The sequence below is a fragment of the Excalfactoria chinensis genome, chromosome 1 (genome assembly GCF_039878825.1).
Source record: "Excalfactoria chinensis isolate bCotChi1 chromosome 1, bCotChi1.hap2, whole genome shotgun sequence".
In the NCBI taxonomy this organism is placed as follows: domain Eukaryota; kingdom Metazoa; phylum Chordata; class Aves; order Galliformes; family Phasianidae; genus Excalfactoria; species Excalfactoria chinensis.
This window is the reverse complement of record NC_092825.1, coordinates 19,898,962-19,917,520: the sequence shown is the minus strand read 5'-3', so window position 1 is coordinate 19,917,520 and position 18,559 is coordinate 19,898,962. Positions and strand designations below refer to the sequence as shown.

Here is an 18,559-nt window from a genome sequence, read left to right as displayed (position 1 = left end):
GGTTTCTCCCTACATCAACACAGATCACATCTATGTTTTTCCTCCTTCCCTCTCTCTGCTAAGCTTGGCTTTGAGCTACATCAGGGCACTCATCAGCCAGATCATGAAAGAGAGTGTGGGAACTTATGATCAGAATTGATCTTTTGGGTTACAATATAGACTACCTTGGGCATAAATGATTTATGAAGTTGCATCTTTAGAAATAATTGTATCTATGCATAGCCTGATAATGCCTACAGCCTTCAGTGAGAAGGTTAGAGAAGGCACCAATTGTTTTTAGAATCCAGTGGTGACAATTCAGGCTGTCAGCAGTGATGGGTGAGAACTGAGGTCTAGCCTTTCGTCAATTAAATAAACTTCAAAGTTATTTTCCCTTTACTTCTATAATATCCTTAATTGTTTTCCCATGATAGTTTGGTAACTGTCACTCTAAAAAGATTAACATCATATTAATTAAAGCTTTTCTCTATGTTCACATGAAATTTTGTTGTTAAGGCCAAATGTCTAATCAGCAATCAGCTGGAATATTTTGAAGAAAACAGTAAATCTTTATTACTAAATACAATAGTTTTAAGCCTTCATTCATTATCTAGAAAGAGCCATACAGAGTGCATCTGATTCACATGAGTTGTCCAACCTATTTGTAGTCTAACTGCATTGAAACCACCACAATTATAGAATGAATAAGGCCTGTTGAGATTTAGGAAGCAACCAGAGGACACTTTACTATATTTCCAAAGACAAAATGTTAAAGACAATACTCATTCATTAGCATTCAAAGAAGGACCATGCCAATCTCAACTCATACCCTAAGATTTCTGGCATAAAAAATGTCTTTAACTTGCTTGAAAATGAAAATCAGCACTGGAAACATTAGGCAGACTTTCAAAAATTGATTCCTGCCTGACATGGATGTACACAAAGCACAGTCAAAAAGTTGTAAAGATTCAGGTTCTTAGCTCCTTTTCATACCTACACAATATCAAGACTATGTACTATAATCCCAGAAGGTCCAGGATCACCTTCAAGCTTTAAGTGAATCAGGATTCTGCAGATAGATGGTGAGTTTATGTCATTTTTCTCTGTTAGACATTAGGTGAAGGTTTCAGACAAATGCATTCATATTAGCATCTCAATTTGAAGGGAAATCACAAATAGCAGTTACCACCAATCCACTATTCATGATAGTCCAAATCAGTACTGAAATTCTTGAAAACAGTAGTTGCTTGCATGAATTTGAACCAGTTCTGACAGTAGCTTGATATATGTTATTTGTGTTCAGAAATCTGGATCTTGGTCTTTCCTTAAGTACAAATGTACAATTAATTGAATCAATGAATTGCATTAATACTGAAGATTCAAATAGATATACATACCCACCTCTTTTAAAAAAGACTGGCAGAAAGATCTGTCAGTGATTTATCTTCAGAAGGTGAAGTGCTGAGGTTAAATAGTGTTAACTCTACCATGCCACCTGGCATCTGAATTGATTTAGCCCATAATAAGATGCAAGGCAGTATAAATTCTTGTTATACCTGATCCCATACAAGGTAAACGAATAATGCTTTGGAGCTCTGAATGACAGGTCCTAACAATGTAATAGCGCAAGAAAATAGACAACTTTCTGGAAGACAAGTTGAACAGCTCTTCCGAAAGCACCTTTGAAAATGTATATACTTTCTCAAGTGAGAGATGAGCAATATTTGAAAAAATGATTACGTACCTTTAGCAAAGCTAAGAGAAGAAATCAAATCTCTTGTGTTCTGTAGACTTGAAATAGAATGATGCCCCTGCAGGGAATATGAACACAGTGAGCCGCTCTGTAGTTGCAATGCAAGTTTGTTAATTACACTGTTAACCTGATATCTGCTCTTTCACATCCTTTGCTTTCATTTATTTCATTTGTGTTTCACCTGATTGTAAATATACCCAATCTATGATAAGAACTACATCTATATATCTGTCTGTGAGGAACATAGCACAAATGATTCACTACTGGCTGTGGTCCCTGGATTGGCTGCCTCAAGAGTAATGTTTTTTAGATATTTTCTGTCCACGTCTACCACCAATATTTGTTCAGATGTTTGAAGCCCTTCCACTTACATGTTGCTTAGTAGTAGATGAGTTAGCATATAATAGTGCCATCACTTGAAGTACAGCTGGGTAGAAGTGGCAACAGATTGTCTAATTTCTAAGGGCTTGATTTAGCTTTTAAAATATCACTTTGGTTCTGAACTGCTGAAACCAGATGGGTTATTTGCACAATTAGGACTTAAGCGTTGAGTTCTTCTCTTGATTAAAATGTCCAAATCCTTTACTGCCAACTACAAGTTAAGTTACATGCATCTATTACAGGGAAGAATGCTGTAAGTATTTAATAATGTCTTTCTCAGATAGCTGAACAAAGTGTAGAACACTGCATATTTCTGTCCCACATAATTTCTGCTCTCAGTTTGAGAAATAAAGCCATCTATGGATCATGACCAAATGTATTTCTGTTTACCGAAACCATACTTCTCATTAACAGTCTGGCTCAGCTCCATCACTGAACAGGCTAAGACTGTCGAATTAACAGCTTTCTAACGTTATTTATTACACTGTCAATTTTCATGCTGTTCTCTTTAACTAAATCAGAATAACTGAGCCAGCAATAGCAAGATGTCAGTATCTTATCAGCCTGAGAGCCTGAATACTGCCAGAGGTACAAGAAGAAAATTGCGTCCATCAGCCTTTCGTACCCCTGGTCACCCTAAGGACGAGTAAATAGGCTTCACAGAGTGCCTGTGAGCATGCTTCTCTGTCTACAGAATTTAGACAGGGTGCTGTGTCCGTGCCCAAGTGCTGGCAGGGGATGCAGTGGCACGCTTGTGGTTGCAGTGGCATGCTTGTGGTAGCAATGGTATCGGGAAGACAGTTGGACTAGATGATCTTGTAGGTCTTTTCCAACCTTGTGATTCTACGATTCTATGATCTGTGAGGAGAGGGTGAGGCTGCCTTGTGCCAGGCACAGCCAGATCCAGCCAGCTCCAACAGCCTTGCAACAGGGCACAGCTGGACCCCACAGCCAACATGGCAGGGCCCTGTAGAAAATGTATCTAAATAAAGGCAAAGTGCCTTAGAGACATGAGGTACAGCCTTGTGAACATCAAGACCAGAGAAGAAGGAAATAAAGAGGTGCTGCAGGCTCTGAAGCAGAGATTCCCCTGAAGCCTGCAAAGGAGAGCAAGATAGAGTTAGTGGATGTTTTCTGAAAGCACAGTGGCCAGCAGACAGCCTGTACAGGATTAGGCTTCTGACAGCACTGCAACCTGTGGGAAGAAGCCAATCTGGAGTAGGGGATATTTATAAAATGGATGGAGCAGCAGAGATGTTGTGGTGGACATCCGCCAGCCAGCTCAGGCCAACCCACGTCCTTATCTCCACACTGGAGGGATGTGGACAACCTGATGGATAAGGAAGTGGTTGAAAGGCTGCAGACAGTGGGTGATCAATAGTTCTATGTCCAGGTGGAGGTTGGTAATGAGCAGCATCCCCCAGGGGTCTGTATTGAGACCAGTGCTCTTTAACACCTTTATCAGTGACATCGATGACAGAATTGAGTGCACCCTCATCAAGTTTGCTGATGACACCAAGCTGAGTGGTGCGGTTGACACGGAGGAAGGAAGGGATGCCATTCAGAGGGATCACAACAGACTTGAAAGGTGGGCCCATGTGAATCTAATGAGGTTCAACACAGGAAAGTGCAAGGTTTTGCACTTGGTCCAGAGGAATCCCAGGCATTTATACAGACTGGAAGGAGCAGTCCTTGAGAGCAGCCCTGCAGAGAAGGACCTGGGGGTCCTGGTGGATGAAGAACTTAACATGAGCCAGCAGTGAGCTCTTGCAGCTAGGAAAGTAAATGGTATCCTGGGCTCCATCAGAAGAGGGGTGGCCAGCAGGGACAGGGAAGTGATTGTCCATTCCTACTTTGACCTTGTGAGGCCCCATCTGGAGTACTGTGCCTAGGTCTGGAGCCCCTAATACAAGAAAAATAGAGAGCTGTTGGAGAGGGTCCAGAGGAGAGCCATAAAGATGATCAAAGGGCCATTTGATGATTCTGTAAACCCCAAGTTGAATAAACTTCTTTATTCCTGATTTGGTTTAAAAAAAGTCTCAGGTCTTCAGAGCAGGGAGGCTGGATCATCATGAAATTCACACTGATAAAATCTGTCTCAATCAGATATTTTGTCATTTTCACTGATGTCTCCCCTCTCCATTGAGCAGGAGTATCAGTCAAGACTTCACACTGTTTTGAGGCACCTTTGCATTTTCTGTCAGTCCTTTAGCTCTATGTCTCATGCATATCTTAGATCCACCAATCCAACTACAAAAATCTTGACAAGTTTCAATGCTTTTTCTTTAAAAGAAAAAAGTAGCAGTTAAAGTATGACAAGAGGACAGCGAGAAAGCACTCATTCTTACAGGTAGGACCTTCCTTTCCTGTGGAAGACTGGAAGCACGGCTCCATTCCTTGCTTGAGAGTAATTTGTGAAGACAGTATGACTATGTCATAACCTTGCTGAACTTGTCAGCAGTGACAATGCTGCATATATATTGCATATATATACATCCCATACTGGGTAGGTTTATTGAAAATACAACTATAACCATCAGTCCCATCTGTTACAGCTCCTACTTCTCTACTGTCCTCTAAAAGAACCCAACAGTGACAACTGTCAATTATTTTCCTCTACTCCTAGACCAAGATCAGAAATACCATTTTTTTTTTTTTAACAAAAAACTCAGTAGGTTTTATTTCTTTGTTATTTTTGTATTTATTTACGTTAATCTGAGGATAAATTTGTTTTACTACAACACAAACCCTGAAAGTAAGCACAAATTGAAAAGGAGGAATTAAGGAGCTGTACCAGCTGGCATTACATGTTACTCAAATGCACGTTTTGCAACTGTGCAGACACAGCTATTGTAATATAGATTTTAATATGCTTCTGTTATTTCGATCATGACCAACTGTTCCTGTAATTTATTTATTTATTTGTTTCTTTAAAATATTCAACCTTCCCGAATGGATTTGAGGAGAAACAGGTGTGTTCTAATTGGATTACTCTGTTGGTAAGCACTCAAAAGCTATTAAGAGTGCTCCTGTATATGTGGGAAGGCAGCAAGCATGCACATCAACTCATTCTACAATAGTCTTCCAGCAGCATCAATGCAGACAGTGAAAACTGCATGGAGGAGCTGTTATTGAACACTGGCGGTGCTTCTTATCACCTGAAGCGATCAGTGGCTTCTTTAGATCCCAAAGTAATCAGTGTCCAGGCAGTGGAGCTTCACTGCTGACAGAGACAGTTAAGACTTCAATTCCTGTAAAATACTTAGCTGACAGCCTTGCTGGATAGGCTAAACTGGAAAATCCAGAGGCTGTTTGGATTGGGAACTTAAAAGTACCATCAGAAAAAAGATAAAAGAATGAAACATTTAAGGAAAACAAGTTAATTTTCAAAAATAAAAACACATTCAGTATACTGTCTCTTGTGGCCTCTCTGAGTAAGCTTAATGAAGCTTTACATCACAGTGAATTTTTAGTTATTAGTTGGCTTAAGTTTCAGAATAGAGTTCTCTACCAAAGCTGAATCACAAAAAGCAGAATATAACAGTGTCACACTTCCCTCTGCTTTCGTTTTCATTGTGTCAGTTTCAATTGGAATTGATTTCCAATTCTGATTTGCTCTGCTGCCATGTGCTCTTGACAGTATTTGGTACAGCTCTATGCTTTCCTGACACGCATTAGCCAATGACCTCAATATGTAAAATGAGGCTATGAGTACCTTCACCACAGCCACTAAGAAATGAGTTAAGAATTCCCTGCCCCATCACATCAGATCAGCCATCTCTTTACCCAGATTGAAAAGTAGGCCAAAGGAATTCCCATTCTTTCCAGAGAAAAGAGGCTAAATGAGCTTTGAAAACTATTGCTAGTTCTACAGTGCTGCAAGCTTGCTGTGAAAAGAAATATTTGCAAGGTATCATTTTGTTGCTTGGATAAGTGCAAGAATGTATCCAATCAATAGAGGATATGGTATTTTTGCAAGGATTTTTATTTTTATTTCTCCTATTTTTTAATAGAAAAACAAACTGATCTCTCTCAGGTGTCACAGACTTATCTAGATCAATCTATGACTGTGACAAGGGGGGGCTGAGGTGGGGAGCAGGGGGCCCACAGGCCCCTGAAAAATGGGAAGGGAAAAGGGAAAGGGGCAGGGAGATGGGAGCTGGGCTCAAGGAAACAAACAGATCTAAGGAGGAAAACTTCTTTTACTAACTATGATATCGGGATGCAAGATAACACAATACAATACAATCTAATCAAAACCGAGGCTAATAAATCAAGTAAAATAAGAGAGAGAGAGAGGTTTCCGAAGATCGAGAAGCCTACTTTGAAATCGAATGTGCCATGGCTTGGAAGCACACCCACACCCACTGCCAGACAGTCAGAGAGAGAACCAGCATCACTTCCATGACGTATTTCCCTCTCTGACCATGAGGACCTCTGGGACATGCAGTTCTTCTCTGTGCTCCACATGGTGTTATGATGTGGAATACCAATAACAAAATTACAAAGCCATGACATCAGGTCAAACAGGATCAGCTTCCAGGAAACGGATCCAGAAGCATCGAACTAACTTGCAAACAAGTTAGTGAATTAGTAGTCTAGTGAACCACTTGCATACAGATAGGAATAACACAAAGTTAATAATGACCAAATCACACGGCTCATGGCAAGCAAGAGATTTGCATCAAAATTTTCAGACTACAGTATCTCGTTATTATTATTTTTAATTTATTTTTAGAAGTGCACTGTCAGATATTTAACAGGCACTCCTCATTCTGAACTACCCTTCAAGGGAGTTTTCATGTGAAGCTCCTGACCTTTCCCATGCTTTCAAACACAGCTCTTCAATCTTCATTTTCCTTCAAGAACCCAAAGCAGCAGCACACTGCTAATAAATGAATTCACTGACCTTTAGGGGAAGATCATTCCACACCTTTCTCCTTAATTTTACCACTACTTGCTTTGCTGGTTGCACACCTTAACAAAATAGCATATAGCAGAAAAGCAATCAAAGCCAATAATCTACCTTTAGGAAAACTGTAGCATTATGAGCAGTGAGATCTGAAAGACAACAGTAAATACATAAAGGTACCTGAGCACAGTACAGTGAGTATCTAAAGTGTGACATGCCAACATGATCTTTGACCTCCCTTTAAATTGTGGATTTATGTCAAACTCAATCACTGCTCCAACTTCTTATGGGATTTTGCATCTTTAACACTGTAAATGTTGACAGAAAAGAATATTTTTCAAGATGAAATATCATACAAAAGCATAGTTACGCCAAGATAATAGTATTAAACACTGCTGCCTGGTACAAGCCCCTTACCCCTTCACCAGTTAAGAACAATACCCCCAGTAATACTCATACCGCATGTGACTGATCACGTTTGGCATTGGAAACATTGCTTCAGAGGAGTTCTGAGTTGCTTAAGGAGTCATTTGTGTACAGAAGGAAGCAGCAGATTCCATTGTTCTGTTTTGTTGCTCTTTTAGTTAAAAAATTCAAGAAACATTTCGAACTTGTCATCATTAAAGTTGTATCAGAAAAGAAGGGACACATATTATGGCACTGCTCTGACCTTTGCTGAAAAAAACAACCAAACAAAAACAACCACCAAAAAAACCCCTCATTAATTGTAACACAATTTTTCTCTAAAATTTTAAAGCAACTCAGACCTAGTGGCACTTCATCAGGTGGGTGTTTCCACAAACCACAATACTTCATGGGTATTTAGCATGTAGGAAATTATCTGAGCAGGATTTGCAGCAGAGTCTCATTAAGCCTCTCTTAATGAGAGTCCATCTTGCCTTTGTTGCTGTCCTCTGAAACAGTTTCCTTCTCTCCTTTATCTTCTGTTGAATTTCCTTGTCTCCTATCTTTACACTCACTGTTCAGTACACTTGGAATAATGCTTATTTGAAACTAATTCTTACTTGATTTTTCCCCTTCCCTGAAGAAAGTTTTCTGTAGTTGCTGTGTCCCAGTTCATGCCAGTTTCACATATTTTAACATGAATAAATTCACTGCGATGTAAAACACTGTGGTATGAAGATAATGATAAGAACTCACCCCGACTAAAACAAACTCTCTTCCTTCTGTTGCAAACCTCAGCTTGTTAGATCCAACTCCACTGTGTTTTCAATCCCACTTCCTGCTGTTCAGTAGCCAAAGGATTAGTATTAAGCAAAGCATTTCAAAGTCTTGTCTGTAAATCTCTGGATCCTGTAACATCTAAAGCTGATGAGAAAGTTCAATCACCACTGAACAGCAGGTCACCCATCAGAAATGCCTTCTTGCATCTGCAATGTGTGTTATTATTGTACATTCTGATGTTTCCTTTGGAAACTTCAACAGGATTTCAGGCAACCAAGAGCTTAAATTCAACTGACTTTTGAAAGACATCCAATCTCAATTGTTTAATCCACCTTAAAACAAGGACTTCGGAAGCCCAAACATACAGGAATTCCTGAAAACAGTATTCCCACATATATTTTGCTTTTTTTGCCTGGCATTCACTGAAGACTCAATCCTTACTTCAGTTACATTTTTACCACTTCTATGCACTCAGCTGTGTAATTAGTAGGGTGGGAGAGGAACAGGAGTTCATGTTCATTTTCAACTCTGCACTAATTCTTTTCTATGCAATGATCTTTAGTACTATATATTGTTTTTTTCATTGCTAATTAAAATTATTTCTACAAATTACATTTGGAAAGAGAATTAAATACATACGTTCCAATCCAACAAACTGTGTAAGCATTCATTTGAAGCAAGACAACCAATAGCAAAGTTTTCATCACTGTCTTATGAACTAGAAACTGAAAGTCAAATACAAAACACCGCAGTCTTTGGAAAAGATTTTATTAAATATTTTAATAGTTACAACATTTGACAGCACAGAAGTGTCAAATCTTCTGGCAGGGATCTCAGACATCAGGTGTAATAAAAAGGCTTCTTTACATAAAACATATACTATCAATTACTGCTGTCAGTTGGTAAAATAAAATTAAAAAAATAAAAATAAAAAACTCTCCTTCCAATATTTTCATGCACTATATACAAGAAACGCTACAAAAGATTGTCTTCTGTTTAAATCTTTACTTCTGACATCATTTGGGTCCTGCAAGTGCCTCAGGTTTAATAATACGCATTTAATAACATTATATTTTTGCTTATGCAGTTATTCACAGATTCAGGCACTGTTTCATGAACCAGTTCTGCTCTTTAGTAAATGGCCAGCTCCATTCTGAAGTTCAGATTTTCCTTTAAAGGGAATATGCACCATTCACCTTTAGTAGAGGTTCCCCTTACACACTGATGGATAAAGCACATATTCTCTGGGGTCATGGCATATAAATTCACTACAAACTTTTAGAGTGTCAGAAAATTATCTGAAGACATTTGGTGAAATTTTAAATTGACAAATCATGTAACCAAATAACAAGCTCCAAAAAGATTTAAAAGAAGAAAGCATCACCTATTAGTAAAATAATTACCCGCTTACAAGTATTGTATCTTGATCCTGAACTCCTTTAAAAAACAGCTGCTGTAAATATTGTGAGATTTTTCTCTGACGGAAAGCATTTAATTTGACAGGGATTTCTACACTAATTATCAGTGGAGAAACATGCCCTGAATTTCTTGTGCGTACTTCTGAATGCAAAATAAAACCATCAAGTAATTTCTCCAGCAGTACTTTCAAGCCATGATATCACTAGATTAGTTTCGTATCTCTAAATTTAGTCAAACAATCTGATTATGTAAGATAGAAAAGGCAGATCTTGGCAGTTTAATCTGACAGTAAATTTAACCCAGATACGAGAGCCTTTGAAAACAGAAACCCAGGTAATAAACTCTGGTCCCCAACTGGGTCACTTTAAAAATCTTTACGTTTTACTGAACTTCAATATTCTTTTTACAATTTTAAACAATCTTGCTTTCATGACCTGACTTTAATTTTAGTGATAAGCATTACATGGTCAGATTTGTAACACCATCAAAATACTTGCAGAAAAGTCTCAAAGTTTACTGTAGAGCTTCTTCTCTCTATCTCTACTGACATCTTTTCTTTTAGCACAAAAATGAACAAAGCAGCATTAATTCTGATTGTACTCTCTGAGTAAAACCATCAGTTTATAACCTCATTGCTGCCTTTTTGAATGATAGTATCAGGGTATCTGGGGTATCAGATTTTTTCCATCAGCCTGAGCTGAGCAGCCTCCAGTGAAGCTCAGTCTCCTTCGGTTCACCCAGATCATTAGAATGCATGTAGAAATGTAGAAAATACATCAAAACACAATTTCCATTCACCTTAACAAGAACTAAAATGCCGTACATACAGGCTGAACTCATAAGAATGGAACATGGAATTTTTTTACGTAGTCTCTGATATATTAAAAAATAATTGGATTCTTACTGAATTAACACATTTCTATACAATATCTTCAGCAACTGTAGTGTCAAAAATTTGGTAATAAACTTGATGTTTCATTCCATCTGCAACATTATAGGACTTGATGAAGCATTCCAGCCACGGCAAGTCATCTACAAATCAAAAACAAATTATAATTTAAAGCTCATTTCTAATTTTTCTAGAAGAGAAGTACAAGTAGAGCAGAATCTTAACCAAGATATTTAAACATATAAAACATTTAAAGAGAAGAAAAATTAATTACTCATTTGAAATTAAAATCCGTAACTGGCATTCCAGTTTGTGTCTCAAAATTTCATGTACCACCAGAAATGCTGTTTAGTGACAAGCAGCCTCCCAGACCACCTCCACTATGAAAGCTCTTGATACCACTACTTCTACAGTACTACAGCATTTATAAAGACTTTCTAAAATCTCCGTGATATTAAGACTGATGAAGCTGGTCAAAAAGGGAATCCCCTACACCCTTCACAATAGGACCACTTCTGTAAAAAACAATGACTTTGGTGTGGTTGCCATTGATATTCATGTACTTTGTGGGAACATGCTCTTGAGGCTGGAGCAGTGGCAGAGACATACAGATACCTTGCATGGATGTGGTTTGGATACAGCTACTGTCTGTCACAACAAAAACACTACATAAAAACCTGGCTGGATCTAGACTAAAGCTTTCTGCTTAATTTCTGAGGGCTGTTTCCTGTAGCAAGGGATGGTATAAATCAGAATGTGCACTTGCAAATGTAGAATCTCACTCACTGCATGTGCCAGTTCCCTAATATACTGCAACACTCAGTACAGGGGTGTTCTCGTTCACCTCTATATGAACTGAAATGACACATTAGTGTCTATCTTTACATGATCGTATTCACACATCACTGCATTTCACATGAGAATTTACTCAATCAATATTACTATTTTTTTCCTCAACAGGGACTTCTATAATTAGAGAAAGGTATCAAAACAAATTGATCAGAACTCCCCTTATAGAGACCCACATTTCTTGTTTCTGATTTCTACCCAAGTGTAAGCTGAATTCTAAAACTCTGCATATGTAACAGCAGACCAAAAGATCCTTTCCATTTTCATCTCCCTCTAAAGCAGCAAACTGACCTAATTTTCTTCCTGGAGGAGAAAGTGTATTCATGGTCATCTCCATCTTTTGCTGAAGAAAACTATTAGTTAAGATTTCAGAGGCAGGGATTTGGAAAAACTTTTCCTGGAAGAGAACAGAAGAGAGTGAGGTGTTGGAAGAAAGGTATGAACTCATTAGCAAGAACTTTGACTGCCCGTCCTTTTAAAGAAATTAAAATCATCCAGACAGTTAATAAAATAGAAACAAAACAAAACAAAACAAAAAAAACTTTTACTGTCCAGATATAGGAAGAAAAACTGCCTGAAAAACCTGTTTTTCAGTACTCCTTAGTATTCAGAGACTACAGCCACCCAGAAAGCAGAGCATACTACTAAAACATCTGCACTGTAGGTGTGTACATATAACTGTCAAATATTCTTCATAAATCACCATCATCAAATAATGTAAAGGTGGGAGAGGATGGTCAGTCTTCAAGGACATTGTGTGCCCCCAGTGGCGCAGTGGTTTAAGCTGCTGCCTGCGGCACTGGAGGGCCCGGGTTCGAATCCCCCCTGTGGCGCAGGGGTAGAAGTGCCACTTCGCTACACAGAGGGCTCGAAACCCGGGAGTTGGACTCGATGATCTCTAAGGTCCCTTCCAACTCGCACGATACTATGATACTATGATACTATGATGATACATTCCTTCAACTGCAAAGAACAGAACACTTTCAGGGGAAAAAAGTCAGCTGAAAACAACAGGGCACCACTACTTGGCTTCATTCAAGTGGGACTCCCTTTGTTTGAGTTTCATTTTTTGACAGTTTTAGAAACTATGGCAAAGGGCTCATACTGCAGGATGCATTTCTGCATGGATGAGTGAAGTAAATAATGGAACAAGGAAATATTAGATAAAACGTTTCTTCAAATATTACATACAGTAACAACACTGACAAAACCCCGATTTTATAATTTCCATGCTTGTTGCCTAATTTTGTATCCCTCAGGGCTAATATCACTTTAGAGCTTCATATGGTGAACTCAAATTTTTGATGGCAATTTATCATTTTTTTAAAGTATAAAAATACTCAATAATCTATCCTTTGTGTAATTTTTGTATAAGATGCTTAAGGGACTGTAAGTCAGCAGATAATCCAGTGGCAAAACTAACACAGGTAACTACTTTTTCCCTTCCTCGAGTTCTTCTGACTACACAACTTCAAAATGTTTTCCTACAAAAATCAAATAATAAGAAAAGAACTGACAACATTCCAATAAAAGTGTGACTGGAAGGTAGTGTAAAGTTGTACTTCAAAGTAACACGGCTTCTTCTGAGGCGATGCCGAAGGACCGAAGTTTAGGCTAGGAAGGTAGGGCCTTTCCTTGAAGTTACCACCAGCAGAGATGCTAGCAACTGTTACTTCAGAAGAAACTCGTTTCTTTTTCCTTCAGCTGAGCTGTAAACAGTATCTGATGAGACTCCTGGCTACTGTAAACTATGGATTTCTGAATTTCTAAATTCAGAGACAGTTTAAAATCTTTTTCCCCACTTCCCTTCTGCATTTTAGTTTCCCCACATAAAAGGAAAACAAACTGTAGAAAGATGGCAAGTACTTTTCACTCGATACATGTACAAAGCACTGTGTTTTAAGCAAGCCAAATCAACTGCACAAGGAATGAGAAAACGTCTTAAAGCTGAGGTTCTGTTCAGACGTGAGGGGAATGTACCAAAGAAGAACCAATGAGCAAGAAATTTATTCATCTCTGTGTAATTATAATTACAGAAATAGAAGCACTGTATGGTAATGACTCATGCTACAGTCCTCATGGAAGATGTGAGCCAACTGAGAAGAACTCAGAACAAAAGTGAGAACATTCAGAGCTTATGGAAACCCACCTCTGATACTGATAAAAAACTCTTATATAGAAGAAGATGAAATTAACTGTGTTTTTACAGCCTTCAGAAGGAAAACTCATACAGTGTGTAGTATCAGGCAAAGTATGTATTCTTCAGTGTCTCAATGGTCTTAAGTTGTTTCAGAGGAGATTGTTAGATTAATTCTAAGGTAAATAAAGTAATGGTATTAAAGTGCTTCTGGAATCAAAGACATACTTTCATGACTATAACTACAACCTAGCATCAGGAAAAGAAAGGTCTCTTCTAGTTCACAGTCATATGAAACAAACAATCAGGAATTACTCAACAGACAACTTATATTAGATTCCATTTGAAGTTGAGAAAAAAAAAAAAGGAAGTAATGACATTTCAAACTGAGAAATTACTTGCATAAATCCTGAAATTGATTCAAACTGCATTCAGGATGCCTACAAAAGCAAAATTTAGCCACAGAAAAGTGTAAAAGTCTATGGAGATAAAAAAATTATCAACAAGCTTCAGCTTTGTCTTTATGCTTTGATATTCTACACTCTGATATTTTATTGAAAAATAACTAAATCTGAATCCTGAGTATCTTCACAGATGAGCAGCGTCAATAACATTATAACACTTCCAATGGACACCATAAAATGCTGCAAGTAACATAGAATGAATACTTCCATACATACATCTGCTATTCCAGTAACAAATAAAATCCAAATCCACATAATCCATATAGCTTACCTTTACCTAGGGTTACTTACATAATCAAAAAGATATGCATTTAATGCTCCTGTTCCATCAACCAGTGTGAACTTCATAACAAAAACATACTGCAGTGGTTCAATACCTAAAACTGAAGGAAAAGATGGATCTGCTTCATACAGTGAATATGCAAGATAAATTACAACAACACAAGCTGACACAATACCTCTCTTTCAGTGGTAACTTACTCTAAATATTCTAATTAAATCATAAATTGGTAGGCCAAAAAATAAAGGCTCTCAATGTCAAAGCGTGATTCATATTGTGAGAGTGCATTGCAACTTGCCGAGAAACACTTTAACAGGTAAGACTGTAAAAATATAGGAAGATTATAAGATATTCTTATCCTAGTAATAGAATAGCTAACCTTGGCTTAGATGTTAGATTCTACCTTACGGTAGGATCCTCCTACTCCTCTTATCCATACAAGATGAAAGAGATCTGGTCCAGTGAAAACAAAGGCATTTCATATACACACTTAAGAATCAAGGCACAAAATTGTTTCAGGACAGTATCGTGTCATCTAACCTTGTGCTATTTCAGTTGGTTCCCATGATGGTTCTCGTTTTTCAGCTAGGGAACTCAGATTCTCGATACTCTTTGGATTTGAACAGTTCTTGCACCTAGAATTTAAAACAAGAACAGTGAGACTAACTAAGCAGTGAAACGTTTATACCAGAGACATGATTCTGCACAGAAAGAAATAATTCAAATGTCCTTAATCAGTGGCAGCCTAAGCTATCTACTAATTTAAACAACTATTTTACTGAAAAAAAAACAAACAAACCAAGATTTAGGCCATATCAAAATCCTTAATGCTTCTTTTGAATCATTCCTGAGTAGAAATAAACTTGGTCTGCACATCTCTACATAGATATGGTTACCAGGTTGGACAGGGCTCTGGGCAACCTGATCTAGTAAAGGCGTATGTTTGGTGGCCCTGCTAGGCAGGGGGGTTGGAACTACATGATCCTTGAGGCCCCTTCCAACCCGGGTCATTCTGTGATTCTGTGATATACAGATACGTTCACATTCCACCACTTTGTTGTACAGCAATGCAGACAACATTTTATTTTATAAAAGATGGAATGAATCTGAACTAATAGCATGTTCTAAAAGCACAACAGGGTTAGAGTGTTAAATATTAAACTCATTAAATACGAGTTATTAACATTATCTGTTTCTTTTATTTTTTACTGACATTTACACTTGATTATGAATTTTACACAATGCAACACAATAAGTAAATGCTGAAGAACTTTTCAAAGTGTGTTTGTTTTTTTTTTTTAAATTTTCCTGAAGAAGCAAAATGACAGAACAGCTATTTTTTTTCCAAATTAAGTTTCTGTGCTAGTATATGGCCGTTAGTACTAAAATAAACATTTGTTATCTTTTAGAATTTCTTAGAAAACATGTCATAAAAATCAATACCCTTAATTCAGTGCAAGCAATACAGAGCCAAGCCCTGTGAAGCTAATCCTCTTTAACTTTATTTCAAAAAGTTGTGAACATTCATTTATGGAAAGGTCAAAACAATATGACAAATAGTTCTCTGTATTCATTTTGTTGGGCCCCTGTGGGAGACATTAGGGTTCATGTGTAATACGCAATATTTTTGTCATTGAATGTTCTATATATTTTTATTTATTGCCTACAGGACTGAATTTGTGCAACACAGAACACTTCTTGAACTTACAAGGTCTGCCAAGAGGGAGGACACAGTATCTTCCATAAAAGATACAGATATAAACATTTCTACAAAAGTAATACCTCCTATTTTATTATGTTGGCCTACAATGTCAGAGGTAGATGTTGATGGTATGGCAGTAGAAGCTGAACCTTTCCACCAATATTCTGTTACACTTTGTTGCTGTGTGACAGATGGCAGCAGAGGGGCAATCTGACAAAATGGCATCTGACAAAGAACTATGTATGAAGTGAAGGTGTCACTGTATTCTTCCATGCCAAAGAAACTGCACCCACTGACATTCATTAATGCTTGCTGAAAGTTCTATATTCATCAAACTGCGTGAGCACAGTGAGGGGTGGGTGGTGACAGCGGGTCATCTCTGCTGGTGCAGATTTTTGTGAGCATGGCATGCAGACTCTTGTTCATTGCTGGCAAAAATGTCTAAGTATTGACAGTGGCTATGTTGAGAAGTAGAGTCTTATAGCTGGGAAATTCAGGTTTCAAATAGTGTTATTGTAGTCTTTGTATCTCTTGTCGTTTCCAAGGACTTTCAAAGTGACCTACGCACTTACGAGTTTTCTGAACTATATGCTGTTGCACAGTAGTGGGAAAACATACTAGCTAGCAGTCACTGAAAAAGGAATACAGTACTAAAAGATACAGCACAAATACCAGACCTAGATTTGTGTATCACATTCCACATCTCTGTGAACTGTGGAATTCAGACACCCGTTAAAGCTTTCCTTGTAGAGATCAGCACCCATAAACTAACAACTTATTTTGCACTATTGTGAATTTCAATAAATGGCAATGGCAAAAGAAAGCTTCCCCAACACTGGGAATTATAAAGAAACTAAGACTTAAGATTGAAATAATCCCTGAGGGCCTCTATTTTTTATGTGTGTGAAAAAAAACCCACAGTTTACTGTTTTAAAGCAACATGTTTTCATGTGTTGATTTTTTTCTAACAAAGAAAATCAGAAAATGGCATTTGTCTATCTAGAAAATGGAAGATTTGGATATTCCATAGTCAGTAGAAACTCATACACATGTTTATGCCTCTGAAATTACTGCCCTAACCATAGACAACAGGCAAGACTGAAGCTGGGGTGCTGTGCACTTAGATATATAAGATTTATAGTGTAATTGAGCAAGATAAAATCCAAATGCAATTTAGCCAAAAGGATGCTTTGATATTTACTTTGCATCAAAGATTATTTCAATAAGTTATCCCTTGAGCACTGCAGTTTGAATTACTGGTCTGTATTACTGCAGTTCTTATCAATAAATACTTTTAACCTACCCATAATATTTTATGTTTCCTTGTAAAAGAAAAGGAGCTGAAAGATCTAATAATTCAAGATCATCATCCTTGGATTTCACAGGAATAACACATTTAAATCTTCTTGTAAGCTTCCAGATTTCTTTTAAGGTTCCACCTATTAAAAATGGAAAAAAAGTTTTCTTAAACTATAATAAAAAATAAACAGAACTTGAATTTCTTGGCTGATTAGATGCTCATTTGAGGATCTCCACAAAAAACTGAGACATACAATACAAAACTGAATAAAAGATTCATTATCTTCTCCATAACTCAACAAGTTCAATAAAGAATCAAAGATGGACAGAGCAGGGCAAAAGAATATATAACAGATAGTGATCTGTATTCACTTTATGAGGTCCTTATGGGGGACATAAGGGCTCATGGGACATATTTCTGCACATTTTTTTTACTGACTGTCTTAGTATCTTAATTAGAGTTATCACTGTAACAACAAAGTTTTACCTAGTTAGAATCACTTTCACATCACTTCTACTCTAAGTTTTACCACAAATTTTCCCAAAACAAATAAAAAAATAGGCAATGCAACTTATTCTTACTAGCTGTTTGCTACTAATGGTCAAAAATCTATTAACTTTAAATAACCAGTTTATGAAAAAGTACCTATTCAACCACATCACAACTGCCATGAGGTGGGAAATGCAGAAGTAGTAAATAATATGAATTTGAGTGCTATGTGCTTGGGGCCGTGTAACAGCAGAAATATAAACATATTATGACTGAAGCATTGAGATTTTTGAATTCTAGTGACAGAAAGGAGTTATTTCAAAGTTATAAATCATGAGATAACCTTTCTTCAGTCTCAGTAGTGCGGACAGTGGAACTGAATATGGAATCTTTATGACTATTCACCAGTTCAGTGGAAATGTGGTAAATATATTAAATATACAGACAAGAATATTCCAAAGGAAAGGGCCAATAAGGATCATTCAGTCCAACTCCTGACTCCATGTAAGACCATACAAAATTCAAGCCATATTTTCTAGAGCATTGTTGAAGCACTTCTTGAGTTTCAGCAGATTGGGAGAGTGCCCACTGCCCTGGGCAGCCTATTCCAGTATCTGAACACCCTCTTGTGAAGAACCTTTTCCTAACCCCCAGCTTCACATCCCCGGCACAGCTCCATGCCGTTCTGTTGGGCCCTGTTGGTGTAAAACAGAGCAGAGCTCAGTACTGTCCCTCTGCTTCCTTTGAGAAGCTGCAGCTGCCATGAGGCCTCCCCTCAGCTCCTCCGCTCTGGGATGAGCACACCCAGGGGTCTTAGCTG

At 37.7% G+C, this 18,559-nt stretch overlaps 1 protein-coding gene across 2 annotated transcripts in view; it reads right to left on the bottom strand.

The window, feature by feature from the left end:
• Positions 1-8,965: 8,965 nt before the first annotated feature.
• POT1 (protection of telomeres 1) overlaps positions 8,966-18,559 on the bottom strand; it is a 62,810-nt gene continuing 53,216 nt past the window's right edge. For both annotated transcript variants that reach the window (XM_072340940.1, XM_072340946.1), the window contains 5 exons: positions 17,254-17,389; positions 14,789-14,883; positions 14,260-14,351; positions 11,659-11,764; positions 8,966-10,661 (listed from right to left, as the gene is read on the bottom strand). In XM_072340940.1, coding sequence (XP_072197041.1) covers positions 10,549-10,661; positions 11,659-11,764; positions 14,260-14,351; positions 14,789-14,883; positions 17,254-17,389 — 542 coding nt within the window. In that variant the 3' untranslated portion in view covers positions 8,966-10,548. The remainder of the gene's footprint in view (positions 10,662-11,658; positions 11,765-14,259; positions 14,352-14,788; positions 14,884-17,253; positions 17,390-18,559) is intronic.